The sequence below is a fragment of the Colossoma macropomum genome, unplaced genomic scaffold (genome assembly GCF_904425465.1).
Source record: "Colossoma macropomum unplaced genomic scaffold, Colossoma_macropomum, whole genome shotgun sequence".
NCBI lineage: Eukaryota > Metazoa > Chordata > Actinopteri > Characiformes > Serrasalmidae > Colossoma > Colossoma macropomum.
This window is the reverse complement of record NW_023494799.1, coordinates 16,474,393-16,491,004: the sequence shown is the minus strand read 5'-3', so window position 1 is coordinate 16,491,004 and position 16,612 is coordinate 16,474,393. Positions and strand designations below refer to the sequence as shown.

At 40.0% G+C, this 16,612-nt stretch overlaps 1 protein-coding gene across 1 annotated transcript in view; it reads left to right on the top strand.

Moving 5' to 3' along the window:
• Nucleotides 1–16,612, top strand: part of LOC118819423 (inactive N-acetylated-alpha-linked acidic dipeptidase-like protein 2) — a 321,925-nt gene that overhangs the window by 266,519 nt on the left and 38,794 nt on the right. The window contains exon 11 of the mRNA XM_036587209.1: nt 5,706–5,804. Coding sequence (XP_036443102.1) covers nt 5,706–5,804 — 99 coding nt within the window. The remainder of the gene's footprint in view (nt 1–5,705; nt 5,805–16,612) is intronic.

Below are 16,612 nucleotides of genomic sequence, written 5' to 3'. Positions count from 1 at the left end.
CTTGTGCAAGTCCACCCCATCATTTATTCATCTCTCAAGTTTGGCAAATTTTTTTTGTTTATCTTTTTGTTTGTTTAATGTCTCAAGAACTGATGCCATTTTAAAATGAGATGTAATTGACCTAACAATGTAAGCACACTGGTACATTATTTGAAATAAAGGTGCAAGAAGAAACTTTGGTTTTCTAAAGAATCATTTTTTGTAAGTGAGAACACTTTTAAAAAGCTACACATAATTTAAAGGTTTCAAACCAATTAAAACCATTTACGAACAGCAGCGTTAGACAGGGAGTTTCCTTTTGCCTTTGAACGGCTTTCAAAGTACATTTCTATTCAGTATTCAGCACTTTGCTGGTTCTTTTTTTCCTTTGAGGTGTGTGGTTGATGAAATTAGTGATAGCCGCATGATGTGACAGCTCATCCCCCGCTCGCTTCCCCTCCCTCAGCCCTCCGCACTGCTTAGCACCTCTGCCTATTGCTCTCTCATTGTGGATGAATATTCATACTGCTTGTTGCCAACAATAGAACATTAGTTCTGGTTGCTGGGAGATGATGTTGAGCTAAACAGCTCTGAGCGCTCTGTCCTGCGCTTCAAAGCCAGACTTTTTGGAGCAGGCTGATATATAGCCTCACGCTGATTACTCCATTCAAAGCCTCATTTTCCAGCTTACATAAACAGTGTGTGTCCCACTCGCCGCGACAGCGAGACCGTGATTATTTCGCCATGCTGCCGCTATCTGCCAACAGCTCCAACTGGCTGCTTGGCCCTCTCCTACCCTGCACACATGGCGTCGCACCCCCCTCTGGTGAGCTCTGGCACCCCGCTGCCTACAGCAGCTAATATGTCTTATATGTGTGTTAAGTGCTCTGCATGTTTGTTTCTTCATATTTCAGAGGATATACTGCAAAAGGCTGAAGAATGCTCATCGCTGTGTGAAGTCAAAGCTGTTTCCCTGCCACAGATCCCTGGCAGCTGTCTCAAACAGAGAGTACAATCAAGTTAAACACAGCTTAGCTTGAGCTATCTGGCCTCAACCCTGCTTATTACATGTGCTTCTGGCACTTTTCAGCCAGCCAGGAAAGATTCAGTCTTAAAAATAAAGGGGCCAACAGGGTTCTTGGAACAATGCCATGGTAAAAAAATCACTTTTGTTTCCCTTAGGAGCCTTGTACTGAATTGTTCTTTGTGTAAATGAGATGTGTGAATGGAGTGAGTGGGAAGAGCGTTTTAAAAGTTTCAAGAACTCCCAGATACAGGTGCTATACCAAGTAAAGGTTTTAAATAGAACCAAACATCCAAGCCAAGAACTATTTAGGAACCTATTAACATCTATATGTTTCTTTAAAGAGCTATACATTGAAAAGTTGTTTAGGGAAGAACCCTTTTGGCATCATTATTTTTAATGATATTGGATGTATGTGGGATCACGGAAGCAGCCTGTTTACTGTATTACCCGTGGGATTTAGTGAAAGCTACCCTATTTATGGCCACCATTTAATCCTTACATAGTGTCTTGAGATTGATAAATGAGTAAATTTTAGCATCTCTTTTGCTGAGTGGCGCTCAATATTACAAAGCACGTGTTTTATTATGACTCTAAACGGTAATGTTTGGCTGTTGGATTTTAATTGCTTGTTGCAGATTTGGCCATGGATTGGCCACTCCAGCAATAACATGCCGTTTGTTTGACTGGAGATTAAATCGGAGCAGTTTTCCTTGGTGTTTGTGCAGCTGCAGCTGTGCAGTGAGGACTGGCTTTCAGAAGGCATAAGCTTATAGCAGTCATTTCTAGGGCTGCAGCAACAAATCTATTAAATTGGTAATATTGATTATTTAAAAATCGCTGCCATAAAAATATTTTTATTGATTAGTTGACTTGACAGCATGTATGCTTCCCATCTAACATTACAATTAATGTTTTTTTTTGTGGTCAGTTTTGTTTTGAGTTTTGTTTATATGTAAAATAGTTGACCAATAACAGTTGACAATTTGGGGGAAAGAAGGGGGTGGGAGTAGGGATAGCCAAAAACACGTTGATGCCCAATATAGATGCCCATTATTTAAATTAGGAGTAAGCCAAAATTGAATGATCACACTGCAATAAAACCAGAGAATATCACTTCTGCATTGGTTAAGTGTAGAAATCACACCATTATTCAGTAAACAAAGAGCAGGGATTGAGATAGAATTAAGATTTAACTCTCTCGTTAGAGTAGTATTTACAACTTTACAGAAGTCTCTAATAAGCTCACATTTCCAGAACATATATATGAATGTATTTTACGTCACTTAATTAAAAGAAAATGCAGATGGTGAAGACTGGAGTGCAGGGTCGTGCATGTCGTTGAGTTTCAGGACTGTGTGTGTCTAGCATGGCTGATAACCAGGTTGTTTCTATGTGGTCGTTAATATCAGGTTTGATTATAGTGTTATGAACCACACAGACAGATATTTTCAAGAGCTTCCTAGAAGATCTGTTACTACGCGGTTGATAAAAGTCACTTTGTTTCGCTGCAAGCATGAATTAGAAGACAGGGTTGGTGTTTTCTTTGTGAGAGGGCGTTGTGTAAAAGGAGAAATAACGCCTACATGTTTTCAGATGTCTAATGTTAAACATTTAATGTTACTTATATACAAACTAATAACTGCATCACTTCTTTTCCTGATAAATCCATTAATAAAAAACATAATGGATCAATAAACAATTCCACAGATAATCAAAGTTGCGACCCTGGTAATTTCATGGTGAGCCTTATGTACGGTGCTGTGAAAAAGTATTTGCCCCTCACCCAATTTCTTCTGTTTTTGCTGATTTGTCACAAGTAAATGTTTCAGATCATCTAATTCATTTTGATATAAGATAAAGACAACATGAGTCAACACAAAATGCAGATATTAAATGGTTATTCCATTTACGGAAGATACAGATTTATTCAAAACCTATATCCTCCATGTGAAAAGTAATTGCCCCCCAACCTAATACCTTGTTGTGCCACTCTTAACAACTGCAAACGTTTGCGATAAGTTGCGTTGAGGCAGAATTGTTTTATATTCGGCCACATTGGAGGGTTGTCAAGCATGAACTGCCCATTTAAGGTCTTGCCACAGCATCTCAATGGGATTCGATTCAGGACTTTGACTTGGCCAGTCCAAAACCTTAGTTTTGTTTCTTTTGGGCCATTCAGAGGTGGATCTGTTGGTATGATGTTCTTATGGTGGAATGTGGTGTTAGCTTTATGCCAGATGTAAACAGGACCCATGTCTTCCAAAAAGTTTCAGCTTTGACACATCAGTCCACAGAATATTATCTCAAAAGTCTTGGGGGTCATCTAGATGTTTTGTGGCAAATTTGAGATGAGTCTTTGTGTTCTTTTTAGTCAGCAGTGATTTGTGCCTTGCAATTCTCCCATAGATGCCAGTCCAGTGTCTTTATCCAGTGTCTTTCTTATTGTGGAATCATGTACATTGACCTTAACTGAGGCAAGTGAGGCCTGCAGTTCTTTAGATGTTCATCTGCGTTCTTTTGTGACCTCCTGGCTGAGTCGTCAATGTGCTCTTGGTGAAATATTGGTAGGCCGGCCACTCTCACTCTGGTTCCTAGAGCCTTAACAGTGGCTTTGTAACCCTTTCCAGACAGCTGAATTTTAAAAACAGTAGAAATATGGAAGGGGCAAATACTTTTTCGCAGCACTGCATGTCAGCAGCCACTGTCTTGTCATAGTGCTCCTGGGACAGGAAAGCTGATTCTGAATCTGGAGCATTTTTTGCTGTTCACAGCTCCATAGTCACCTAATCGGTCAGTAATGAGATACAAGTTAACTGGGCTGAGTATGGACCCCTGAGTAACCTCAGCACAGTCCCAGTCACACTTCACCTAGGTCAGGAGATTAGGCCATTTACTTACAAGCCATCTTGAGTGCTTTAGTCTGCTCTCAGATCTCAGTAGAGTAATGGAGTTTCATTCAAATTGGTCTATGAAGAGCATGGCTTCAGCACTCTTGTAACTGAACAGCTCCATAAGAGGACATGCACTTTTGCAGAAAATGACTTTTGATGAACAATCAGGCCTCCGGAAGAGTATTATTAGAGGAAGGGGATTATTATGGAAAACGTCCTCTGCTGCCTTTTGTTTGTCTGAGATCATATGTATCAAGCGATGTAAGATGGCTCCTCACAAATGTTTGAGTAATAGTCCCTGGCGAGCCATTGTGCTTCAAAACATCAAGGTCTGTTCTTCAGAGAGATGAAGAGTGGTGTGGGCAGTGTGGCGCCGCATCTAATGCTTCTAATCTTCTATGCGGATCTGTCTTTGTTGTCCCACTCTGCATGGCCAGTACAAAGGAAGAGAGGGGGAGAGGAGGGGAAAAAAAGCCATCATTTGGTGGGTTTCTCGTGGCGCCCTCATCTTTTCAACACGTGCCAAAGCCTGGGATGTGTTTTCAATACATATTATTTTCTTTAGGCCCTTGGTGTGTGTTGAAGTGGTTTGGAGTGGCGCAAAATGTATTGCTGTGTAGAGAAACGTAATGACTTAGTTCTTTACTGTAGTGATGATGAAAACCAGGGGTCGTGATGTCTATGACACAAATAGCCATTATTTTTTACTATCCAAAATGACCAGTGAACCTGCACATCTCCTTTTTTATGTTTTCATATGTGATGTTGATCATTTAAAAACTGTGAAAATTCTGAAATTACTTGCGGACTATTTTGCATGTCTGAGAATGAAATCTTACCTTAAAAGTATCAGAAAACAATATGTTGGACTTAGGGAACATTCCTCGTAATGCTAGCTTTCTGTCAATTGGCTTTTAGAGGCAATAAATGATTTGGATGTCTAGCTCCTATTATTACTGCTGTGAACAGTTCAGACTAGTCTGATGCATTTCACATCAAACTCCTCAAATGTTTTTCACAAATTTAAACATCTGTACAATTCAGAATCTGATTGCTCATCCCTAGTAATTTCTCATGCAACTCTCACCAGAATATTGAAATATAGCCTTAATTCCTTCTCAAAACACATCCTTTTTATTGCTAGAGTGATTATTAGCTCTGTTTGGGAACAGTTTATCCATTTTTGTTTACAAATATTGTAGTATTAATCAAAACAACTTAAAATATTGCAGCATAAAAAGGAGAGAGGATGTAAAAAAGATCTCTCTGTTTTTTTTTTTGTCAGACGGGTGACTCATGGCCTTGGTGACTCACTCGTGCCAAAACCTTCCGATTTGTCATCAGACAGCAAATTGCCTCACGCTGGCTCCCTCCGTTCTGGAGGGAGCATCCCAGTGGAAATCCTCTACAGGGGTTAATACTGTTAAACTTTCAGATCAGGGAAACATTTGGAGAGGCTACATGGCGCTCGGGATACGGAAGCATTCATATTTACAAGTTTGTATTGCTCAGGCTGGGAAGTACGTATTGCTGGGTTTCTGTGGCCCTTGAAATGGCAATGATACATCATAATGATGCCTCTTATGGCTGTAGGAGCTGTTCAGGTGACGCTTTGAAAGGGAAAAGGAGTGTGGTGTAGAAATGAGGGGCTTAAAGGTGTTACTGTTCTGAGAAGCACATTTGAAATGCCCATTATGGTAATAGAAGATATTATTTTTGCGGTAGCTTGGTTTTGAAAGGCGATCAGTCATATTTTGAAAGGCTCATGCTTTTTACTCCCCATATTTCTCTTTCTCTTTTAAATCTAGAGAGTCCGCTTCGTCTCAGAGGCTTTTTTTCCCCCCTCTGAGTCATTGTTAGCAGAGACCTTGGATCCCGCCTTCAGGCTCCACGAGACAGTTGCTAAGGTACGTTCATATTCTGTCTCAAAACTCCAGCGCCTCAGTAATTATTCATTTGGTCGTCGACTTCTCTTTTTTTCATTGGTTTATTCTTAGGTGATGGGTATTTACAATTGTTCACATAGCTGAAAAGTTTAGTTCAGCTTAAGAGCATAACTTATAAACTTAAAGAGGATTGAGGAGAGGGCATGTGTGGATGTGTTTGAGTTCATGTAAGGCTGCACAGAATATCAGTCATTAATCATTATTACAGCAACAGATTAAGTGACATTATAGCGCAGGTAGTCTGTAATATATAAATGAGCCTCATACCCGTTACTAAATGTTTTTTTTGTGTTTGCTATGAGCATCCTGACAAGTCACAGGTGTTCTATGGGTGTTTAGATAAATCGAGGCATTCACATCATCCAGCAAACGTAAATAACGTTGCTTAAAAAAAAAAATGAAGGCCAGTTCTAATTTCTTTTTGGTATATTGTAAATGGATTTTATAGGAATGCACCACTAAGCAAATTATAGGCCATAGTATTTTTTTTGAAAATGTGTCCTTAAATGCTGGTGCATTTTCACATTGAAATACACCTTAAAATGTCTTTTCCATTCATGGATTTTTACAATCAACCGATAAATGCTCAAATGTAGTGCATTAACTGCACTGTTTTTCATAGAAGCTTTACTTTACCTATATCAGGGGTCAAGTTTTATATATCAGTCAAGTCTAAACACCCGTCCATCAGATCATCAGAATATTGAATATTGTTGCCTTAATTCACTCTCTAAGCATTTACATATATGGCATTTGACATACACTCTCATCCAGAGCCACTTACAGTTTGATCACTTTACATAGGTAGGCGAATGTAGTGTTTGGAGTCTTGCCCAAGGACTCTTATTGGTATAGTGTAGGGTGTTTGCCCAGGCAGGGGGTTGAACCCCAGACTACAGCATAGAGGGCAGAGGTGTTATCCACTACACTATACACAACCACCATCTGCTCTGTTGTACAATCTACAGTGATCATTGGCTTCATTTGGTTATAGTTTACTTGGGTAAATCTTTTATTCCTTTTTTTGTTTTGAAATAATCCAATATTAATCACCGAAACCTAAAATATTGCAGTGTAAATGTTTCCCCAATATTATTCAACCCTAGTGTATGTGTGTAGTGCAGTGTTATTAACATGTTATTTACCCCACTGCTGCTTAAAACTGAATCTTATTATTCTTGCCAGTTTGCTCAGGTATAAAATATGCATTATGCGTGGCTGTGACTTCTAAACTCTTCATTTCCATTTTAAAGCAAATAGCAGTTCATAGCCTGAACTTTTCCCCTCAACTCTGGAGTATAATTGTCTCAGACTACCATTCATCATCTGAATAGATGATCATATTTCTGTATGAAATGTGTCAAACTGATATGTGGATGATCTATGTGGTTTTAGAGTGGTTGAATAACACTGAGATGTAAGGAGGGCTTTGTGGTTCTTGCCTTTGCCAGCTTACTTTCCTTTTCACTTTGTTGCATTTCTAGAAGGTGTAGGAAATGCCTCACTTCAGAAAAGAGGCTTAAAAGAAACACTCTGTTTCCTCTTTCTCCGCGAATCATAACCTGGAAACAGCAGTGTTCCTCTAGAAACAGCAATCATTATGAATGACCATATTTCACCCCATCACTTACACATAAACACATAGTGTGAATGCATTCTTTATTGGTGTATGAATGAGTTCAAGATTGAGATTTAGATTCAGAATCGAGCTCTGATGTATTAAATGTGGTACGGAGTCTTTGCCACAGTAGGGCAACACACAAGTTTGTTTTAATACCTTCAGTTTAAATAAAGAGACATGGAGCTTTCGTAAAAAGCACTTTACAAAGTTAGGACTGTTTCGTTAGCCCAGATTTTCTCTATTGTTGCTACAAAATCAAGACATTTTTGTCCTGAAAATGTACAAAAACAAACACAGCCACACACGCACAAAATCCCTAGGATACTTAGAGAGAAACTGACCAGTCAGCTGAATACAGGCTCAAGCCTCTTATACTCACAGGGGTGAGCATGAGAGGCTTAAGAAAGCCTGGTTCACCAAAAGTGAAGAACTGAAATATCTGTAACCTTTTTTGCTCTTCAGAAGTGAGAGTGAGAGAAAATGGAAGTCTGATCTAACATCAGCACTCTAAAGTGATACACAGCCCTCTGTGTGTGTGTGTGTGTGACTGTGTGTGTGTGTGCCCGAAGCTGATCACTGATAACTGAAGACCCAATAAAACTTTACATTTCGAACAATAGTGTCTGTCATATTAACTTGCAGTGACAATGACAGCTAACATTTAGTCCTCGACAACAAAATGAAAACAGCTCAATTGTCAGCTATTCAAAATTAATTCATCTGATTCATCTGATTCATCAGTGAGTGCCTTAAAACAACTACCTAAAAGCAGTGTCACAATTGGGTTTTACCTCATATTGGGATTTTTGTTATATGGAGGGGCCCCCAAACCAGTCTGTTTACAATAGACATAAATTGTCACTACCTTTTACACTGTGTAAAAATCAACAGAAATATTCCAAGATTGCTTGTAATATAATCTCTTTATATTAACTTTCATTAAAACATAAAGAACCTTATGCCCTCCCCTGTAAAGTCGCCGTTTAGATACTTAATTTTCTTGCTTAGTTTGCCGGCGTCCTCTGATTCTCACGTTACTATCTAACTGATAGTACTGATGCTGCAGGCATCATCGGTATGTATTCCTTGTAAATTATACTTCACCCTCAACATACATGGGTAATCAATTCATGATCTGGCAGTAGATGGAAATAACATCTATTAAGAGATACTTAAATTGAATCTGCCTTTTAAAGCTGTAGTTGAGTAAACTACTCACTGTGGGCTATACGGTGGCAGTCGTAGCAACACATGAATAGCTATGCTTCAGGCTGGAACTACAGAATATTTGAAGGGTCAAACTACAACAGTGTAATAACACTGTCCTAAAATCTCTCCACAGGCTACCTGTGTGCCTTTAGAACTGATTCTTCTCTTCTTTCTTGTTCTTTGCACTTGCTAGCTAACAAGTACATGTACCTCACTCTGTCTTACACCTACTGTCTCCTATTTTGTCTTCTTGTCAGCTTATGTTACTTGTGAACCTTATTCTCCTTTAAAAAAAAAAAAAAGTATTGTAATTAATAGTTGAAAAACATGCAGAGATCTTTTGTGATTACACCTCACGTTTCCCCACCATTAGATTTTGACTCATGGCACATGGATGTAAAATAACTAATCACTGATGTGACATCAAGTGCGGCATCCACTTTCTCTTTTTTCTCTCCCACTCTGTAGCCTACCAGCAATTCAACATAAATTAACCTTTATAAAATTATTAATTTTTATTTTCTGCAATTTATATTTTGGCAACCACTATAAATTTTGAAAGATATAATATAGACAGATGAGTCAAAAGATTATGAAAACTCGCAGATGAAGAGAATAACGTTGATTATCTCATAACAACAGCACATGAGTGACTTTGACAAAGGCTAAATCATTATAGCCAGATGACTAGTTTAGATCATGTCTGAAACGGCAAGGTCTAGGTGCTCCTGGTCAGCAGTGGTGAGTGCCCAACAACAGTGGTCCAAGGAGGAACAAACCCTGAACTGACAACAGGGTGTTGGGAGCACAAAGCTCATCGATGCACAAGGTCAACAAAGGCCATCCTGTCTGGTCCAAAATGACAGAAAGGCTACTGTGACACAAGTCACAGAAATTTTTAGTGATGGTTACAGGAGGAATGTGTCACAGCACACAGTCCATCACACCCTGCTGCAGTCAGAGCACCCGTGCTGACCCCTGTCTACCATCGAAGGTGCCTACAATTGGGATGCGAGTACTGATACAGGACCGTGGAGCAATGGAAGAAGGTTGTGTGGTCTGATGAGTCCCATGTTCTTTTACGTCATGTGAATGGCTGGGTACGTGTGTGCCGTTTACCTGGGGAAGTAACGGCACCAAGATGCACTGTGGGAAGAAGACTAGCTGGCTCAGGCATTGTGACGCTCTGGGCATTGTTCTACTTGGAAACTCTGGGTCCAAGTATTTATGTGGACATCAATTTCACATGTGCCACCGACCTTAACATTGTTCTGGACCAGGTACATCCCTTCATGGCAAAGGTATTCCCTGATGGCAGGGGCCTCTTTCAGCAGGATAATGCAGTCTGCCACACTGCACACATTGTTCAGGAATGATTTAAGGAACATGACGAAGAGTTCAAAGTGTTGCTCTGGACTCCAAATTACCCAGATCTCTCTGGCTGAATAGCCAAGAAGCAGGGCAGGTGACCAATCACAACACACAAACCCGCAATCAACCCCTCAGTCCAGCACAGAATACCGCAAGCAATGTGTGCATGCCATAGTAATGTCCAGAAGTTTCTCCTACCGTGCTTGCGGCGCTTTCCCAAGGGGTACCGCACATCCGTTTGCTGAACGAACCAATAGCAGAATGCTTCAATATGTCAGATTTTCACCTGTGACTCATTTTATCACTAATGTCATTATTATATTTTTTTTTTTTTCTAAGGCCTCCCCCACCCCCTCCCCTTGTCCTCACCGCCAACAAGATTGAGTGCCTCCATCTGGCCTGATTAAATGTCCAGGACCCTCTTCTTTGCATTGTAGTTCATGTAGTTACTATATAAGCCTTAAGATGTAATAAACCTTAGATTTTAAGGGGTTAACGTAATACAAATGAGGGGGAAAAATGAGGCAGGACTAAAGAAGTCTGTAGTCATGTGCTGTTGGGTCTGGATGGATATTTGAAGCTCTTGTGTGTGTGTGTGTGTGTGTGTGGGTATGTTCTTGTGTATATATGAGTGTTTAGTACTGGTGTAGAGGCCAGCAGGTTCCAGTGGCCGCGGCTCTGCTGAGTCACTTTATTAAAGTCCAACGCTCTCCCCTCTTGTCTTCTGCCGACACTGATTGCTCGGCTAAAGGCTAGGCGCTGACAGCCCATTTTTCATACTACCTGCGCTTTGTTTTCAGAAGGACAGCTTGCATGTTTAGATGGAACAACAAGCCCTCAAAACTTTGACAATGTAAAACCAGGGCGTGGTGTGGGAGGGAGCTTTTCTAAACACTTTTCATCTCCCACCAGTGACGCAGTAAGCAACCACAGAAACAAAAAACATAAAAGCCCTTAGTACTCTTTGGAGCACCCAAGGGTATGTTTTACCATGCACTTCAGACAGCTTAGAGACTGGCTGTGCTATATGCAACTCTGCCCAATGTCAATGTGCGCATGGATAGAAGGGTTGCCTAAATGTCCTTTCAGTGCTTGTCCTTGTACAGGCAGTTATTAAAGTCATTATACAGAAGTGCATTCAGCTTCACCTACAAATTAGTCAATGGAACGAATTTGAGAAGGCGATTCCGAGAAAAAAGTAAAAAGCTTTGGTTTGATTTGGAATTCAAGAAGCAAAATCGTAAGTGTCAAAATATCACATTTCTCAGCACTAGGCAGAGAGAGTGAGAAACTTTTCTGAATAACAAGAAGAAAAGAGTGTGGGATTTCAGAGACAAACCGACACACACAAACACACACACACACACACACACACACACACACACACATACGCATACATACACACAAACTAGTGTCAGAGTTGCTTAGAAGAGGCTGGTCTGTGTTTCTGTGGGACAGGTCCAGAGGTCCTGTGGGACAACACCAAATAGGATCTACAAAGGCACTGTGAGAAAAGAGAAGAGGAAGAAGAATGAAACCCTCAAACAAACACCAGCCACTTTCCTCTCCAAAGTTAAAGTACATGTCGATCCATGAGGAATCCAAAATGCAGATTGATAGATGTTTTGCTAAACAAATCTAACAAAATTTGACTTCAAGTCTTTTTTTAACTTTGAAAAGAGAGTTCAGAAGAAGTGAGATATGATATTCCAGTATAGCGAGCAGAGGTGGGCAATACAAACAGAAATTGATATCAAGATAAGAATGACAATGTAATATACCATAATAATAATAATAATAATAATAATAGTAGTATGGCCAGAAAGTCTATAAGAGCATATGGTTGTATGCAAAGCACCCCGGTCAAATTACATGCTTTTTTATATTCTAAATGAAAATAACTTACACAATCTCTGTAGAGAACACACCTCTGCACATTTTAATGCACGATTACTGTTTATTTGCTTTAACATGTTAAGAGAGAAAAAAAACATAAAATAAGGCCTGTGCAAAAGTTATGGCACATTTCATATTTAATGTTTTATTTTTTCCCAATGTGTTAAACTCAACAAGTAAAGCAGAAATTCTGCAGTAAAATTTGCAGAAAAATACCATTTGCAGACAAAAAAACTTGTAATCTGACCAAAAGGTGTTCACTTTTGCATATGACTGTAATTGGCCTCAATCTCTCTGGAGTAGGCCTAGGTAGCAAGTGGGACTGGGCCATAACTACAGTGGGGGAATAACTGGGTAAAATTTAAAAAAAGAAAGATACCACATTCCTTCCAAAGATTATAGAACCTGGTAAAATTGCCTAAAAAGCTGAATTTGCACTCTAGTTGTGTTTTCTTAGGTGCTTGTGCTTTCACCTACACAGTGCAATATCTACAATATGTTAAAAGCCATATTGAGTAACAACACCATACCGGTATTGACTTTTTTTACACCTCCCGACCTTAAGAAGGGGTCCATTCCAATGTGTAAAAACAATACCTGATCATTTTTATAGCATTCAGAGTGACTCTAGCTATTGAATTTAATGTGATCCGGTTACACATGCAGGGTTTTTTCTTGACATAAAAGATGATGTACACTGCCGTCTTGTCGATGCTAAAAGCACCCAGGGACAACGCATAAGGAACAGCTGCACATGCATGATTCATAGCTCTAACATGAATGTCACGCACCATAAACATAAACATATTTCCCCTGCGCACAATACCCGGCCTTGTGCATATATTGTATTCTCGAGTGTGCCTTGTGCAAATTTGCTCCATTTACCAACTGATACCAGTGTTCCTGGACATTATTCAGTAATAACACATCAACAGCAGCCATAATCCAATTCTTAGTCAGTGTGGATAAGAGCCATCATTAACATAGAGAAATGTCCTGTGCTCTGGAGGATTATTTTCGTGTAACTAATAATAGCTAATATTACGCACTAAGACTTCATTACCTTGATCTAGATTGCATATACATCTTACTATACATTCAAGTGGCCCCAAGCCACTGTCTGAAATGGGGTGAGATAAAGATAAATTGATAGGAGATGAGAATGCGTTCTGTACTGCTCCCCAGCTCCGGTGCCAACACAAATGAAATCCCAGAGCTGATGCTAGATTTCTATAGGAGTCAGGTTTAGCCATTCCTCCAGGTCTCTGATGACTTCAACTGCAGGCCATTTTCGCTTTTCTTCAGGCTCCTGGTGCCGGGGGACTCTTCGCCCAGACTTTCCAGTTCCCGCACTCATTTTTCACCGGGCTTTTCGGGCCGCAGCTGGGGAGAGGTAGCACTCAGTCCAGTGAGACTGCTTCTTAGAGTACAAGGTGTGTTTGAGTTGGCTCCCTTCAAGACTGCTCTGCAGGTTGGCATCGATCATACAAACAACAAATACGCCCATACACACTCGATCACCCCACCAGCTTGAGTCCCCACAGAGCATGCCAGAACTTCTGGGATGCACGGCACTTTTACAGATACCAAGACTTTTCATTTGAGAGTCAAATTCAAAGGCCTTTTTTGAAGTTGTGCTTTTGAGCATCATAGCTGCTCTGCTGGACTTCGTTTGCATGCTTTTATCTTTATTTGGGGTTATTACGTGTTATATTCTGGTACTGTGCCTCATTCCTAGTGCTTGATGTTTCCATTTTGGACAGGCTATAGCACAGCTGATGCCATAACACAGATGCTCATTTTTGTTTTGGCTGTAGTCTGATGATTTATGGCAGGATAGGATGCTTTACCCCAAACCTCGAATTGTGTGACAGTTGGGATCATTTGATTAAAAAGTTCTGAATTGCAAGCAAAAACACGTTGTGCCTCTGTAGTATCGTCTGTAGATTGGTGCTAGATTGAAAGAAGCTGGAAAGACACTTCATAAGCTGTAGTGGGTTTCCCAACACAATGACCAATATAAAACATTTGTCACCAGTATTGATTTTAAGGAGCTAAAACTTCTAATGGCTGATTATATTAGCTTATATACAGCTAATATATAACCACCCTTAACTTATTTATAATAAGTTAATATAAGTGGAAAAAAATGGAGTTCAAAATACAAAAAGATATAGAGAAAATGAGACTCCTAACAACTGTGCTAGACCACCATGGTTTTGTTTTAGACCACCATGGTTGTACTACCACTTAGTTGTTACTCCTAGATACTTACATTTTACAAAAATAGCACTTAGAGTTGACCAGGCAGATCTAGCAAAGCGGAAATTTCTTGAACTGGCTTCTTTCAAAGGTAGCATCCTTTGACAGTGCCATGTTTAAAGTCACCAAGCTTTTCAGTGCGAGACTAATGCCAGTCTTTTTCTATGGAGATAGCAAGGCTATGTGCTTGATATTACGCACCTGTCAGCAATGAGTGTGGCTGAAACATTTGAACTCAGTTAGGTGGGGTTCCACATAGTATATATTTGGTTGGTCCCTACTCAGTAAACTACACTGGCAAAGAATTTCACTCTTTGATGTGCATATCAAAGTCACTAGTCACCACTCACTTATAGTCACTAGTGTCTCCAGCAGAGCATTGTGATAAAGCAGACATGCATATCAAGGAGCACAGCAGCTGTGGGGCAAGCATACTGAGGAGAGCAGAAGTGAGAGCAGAGGATGGCACTGCTTCTGAGCTGATAGGTGAGATGGAGTCATCTCACAGAGAGATGCTTTTTAAATGAAGCTGCCAGCCCCTCGATGCCTCGCTCATCTTGGGAACCAGCCGGCCAGGAAAGGCAGAATGGGGGTTGCAAGAAAGACGAGAGGAGCTGTCAGGACCTGGAGATAGGCTGGTGGTGGTGGTGGTGGTGAGGGATACCATGGCAGCCTGTGTAAAGTGTCAGGGAACAGCTGCAGGGCAGAGTGAAGGGCCTGTATTGTGTTCTGACAGGTAGAGTGACATTAGCTGGGAGGAGGTAAAAGGTAGCTGGATCATCTGGACGTTCTGCTAACACAGAGATGGAGGAACTGGTGACTGCCTGTACACGGTAGATGTACCTAAGTTGCAACTCAATCGTGCTAGCACCGGCTCTCCTGTCATTGTGTTATTTTTGGTTCATTTAAGTTAAGTGCTTTTTGACCTCTTTGTCATGTCTTAGATTGAGTAGATTCCCACACTTGAGATAAGTGGCAGCAGCATGCAGGCGCTGGTAAACCTAAGTAGCTAAGCGGTGGTGTTAAGAACTGTAAAAATGTCAAGAATTACCATAAAATTCATCTCACCTTGTTGTCCAAGACCATCTTGATCTCCAACTCTAACTCAATAGAAATGATGATAAGTTCAACAACTCTTTAGTTACTTCAAGTGCTACTTGAATGTTATTCTGCAAAAAAAGGCAAGTGAAAGTATCTTGAATATAGGAAGTATATCTTTTTTTCATTTTCTTATTTATTATCTTGCACAGGCAGATAATTGCACTTTCATCAAGCCTTATTAAAAAAAATAATTACCTTTTAGTGCCATGAGATATTTTCTCTTGATAAAATTACTTAACATAAGTACGACCCCATTTCCGAAAAAGTTGGGACACTGTGCAAATTGTAAATAAAAACAAAATGCAATGATGTGCACATCGTTTACACCCTATATTTCATTGAAAATAGTACAAAGACAGCAAATCAAATGAAACTGAGAAATTTCGTTGTTTTTTGAAAAATATTTGCCCATTTTGAATTTGATGCCAACAACATATTCCAAAAAAGTTGGGAGGGGGCATCAAAAGGCTGGTTGTGCAATGCTAAAAAAAACACCTGGTGGTTGATTGACAACAGGTCAGTAATATGATTAGGTACAAAAAAGCATCCCAGAGACGTTGAGTATTTCATAAGTAAAGATGAGGAGGGGTTCACCACTCTGTAAAAGACTGCACGATCAAATAGTGCAATGATTCAAGAATAACATTTCTCAACATAAAATAGCAAAGAGCTTTTGCTTTTCATCATCTACAGTACATAATATCATAAAAGATTCAGAGGATCTGGAGAAATTTCTGTATGCATGGGACAAGGCCAAAAACCAGTATTTGCTGGCCATGATCTTTGGGCCGTCAGGCGGCACTTCATTAAAAACAGATATGATTCTGTTGTGGAAATCACTGCATGGGCTAAGAAACACTTCTGAAAACCACTGTGTGTGAACACAGTTCGTCGCTGCATCCACAAATGCCAGCTAGAACTCTAAAACACAAAGAAGAAACTGTACATAAACAGGATCCAGAAATCTCTGGGCCCGAGCTCATTTAAAATGGACTAAGTGGAAAAGTGTCCTGTGGTTCGGCGAATCAACATTTGAAATTCTTTTTGGAAATCATGGACACTGTGTCCTCTGGGCTAAAGACCACTCAGCATGTTATTAGTGCACAGTTCAAAAGCCAGTATTCATGATGGTATAGGGGTACATCAGTGCACATGGCATGTGTGACTGGCACATTTATGAAGGCACCATTAATGCTGAACGATATATACGTGTTTTGGCAACATATGCTGCCAGCCAGACAACGTCTTTTTCTCATGTCTAGAAATTGTTTGATTTACAATAATGTAGTTATGCGTGATATTTGGGGCT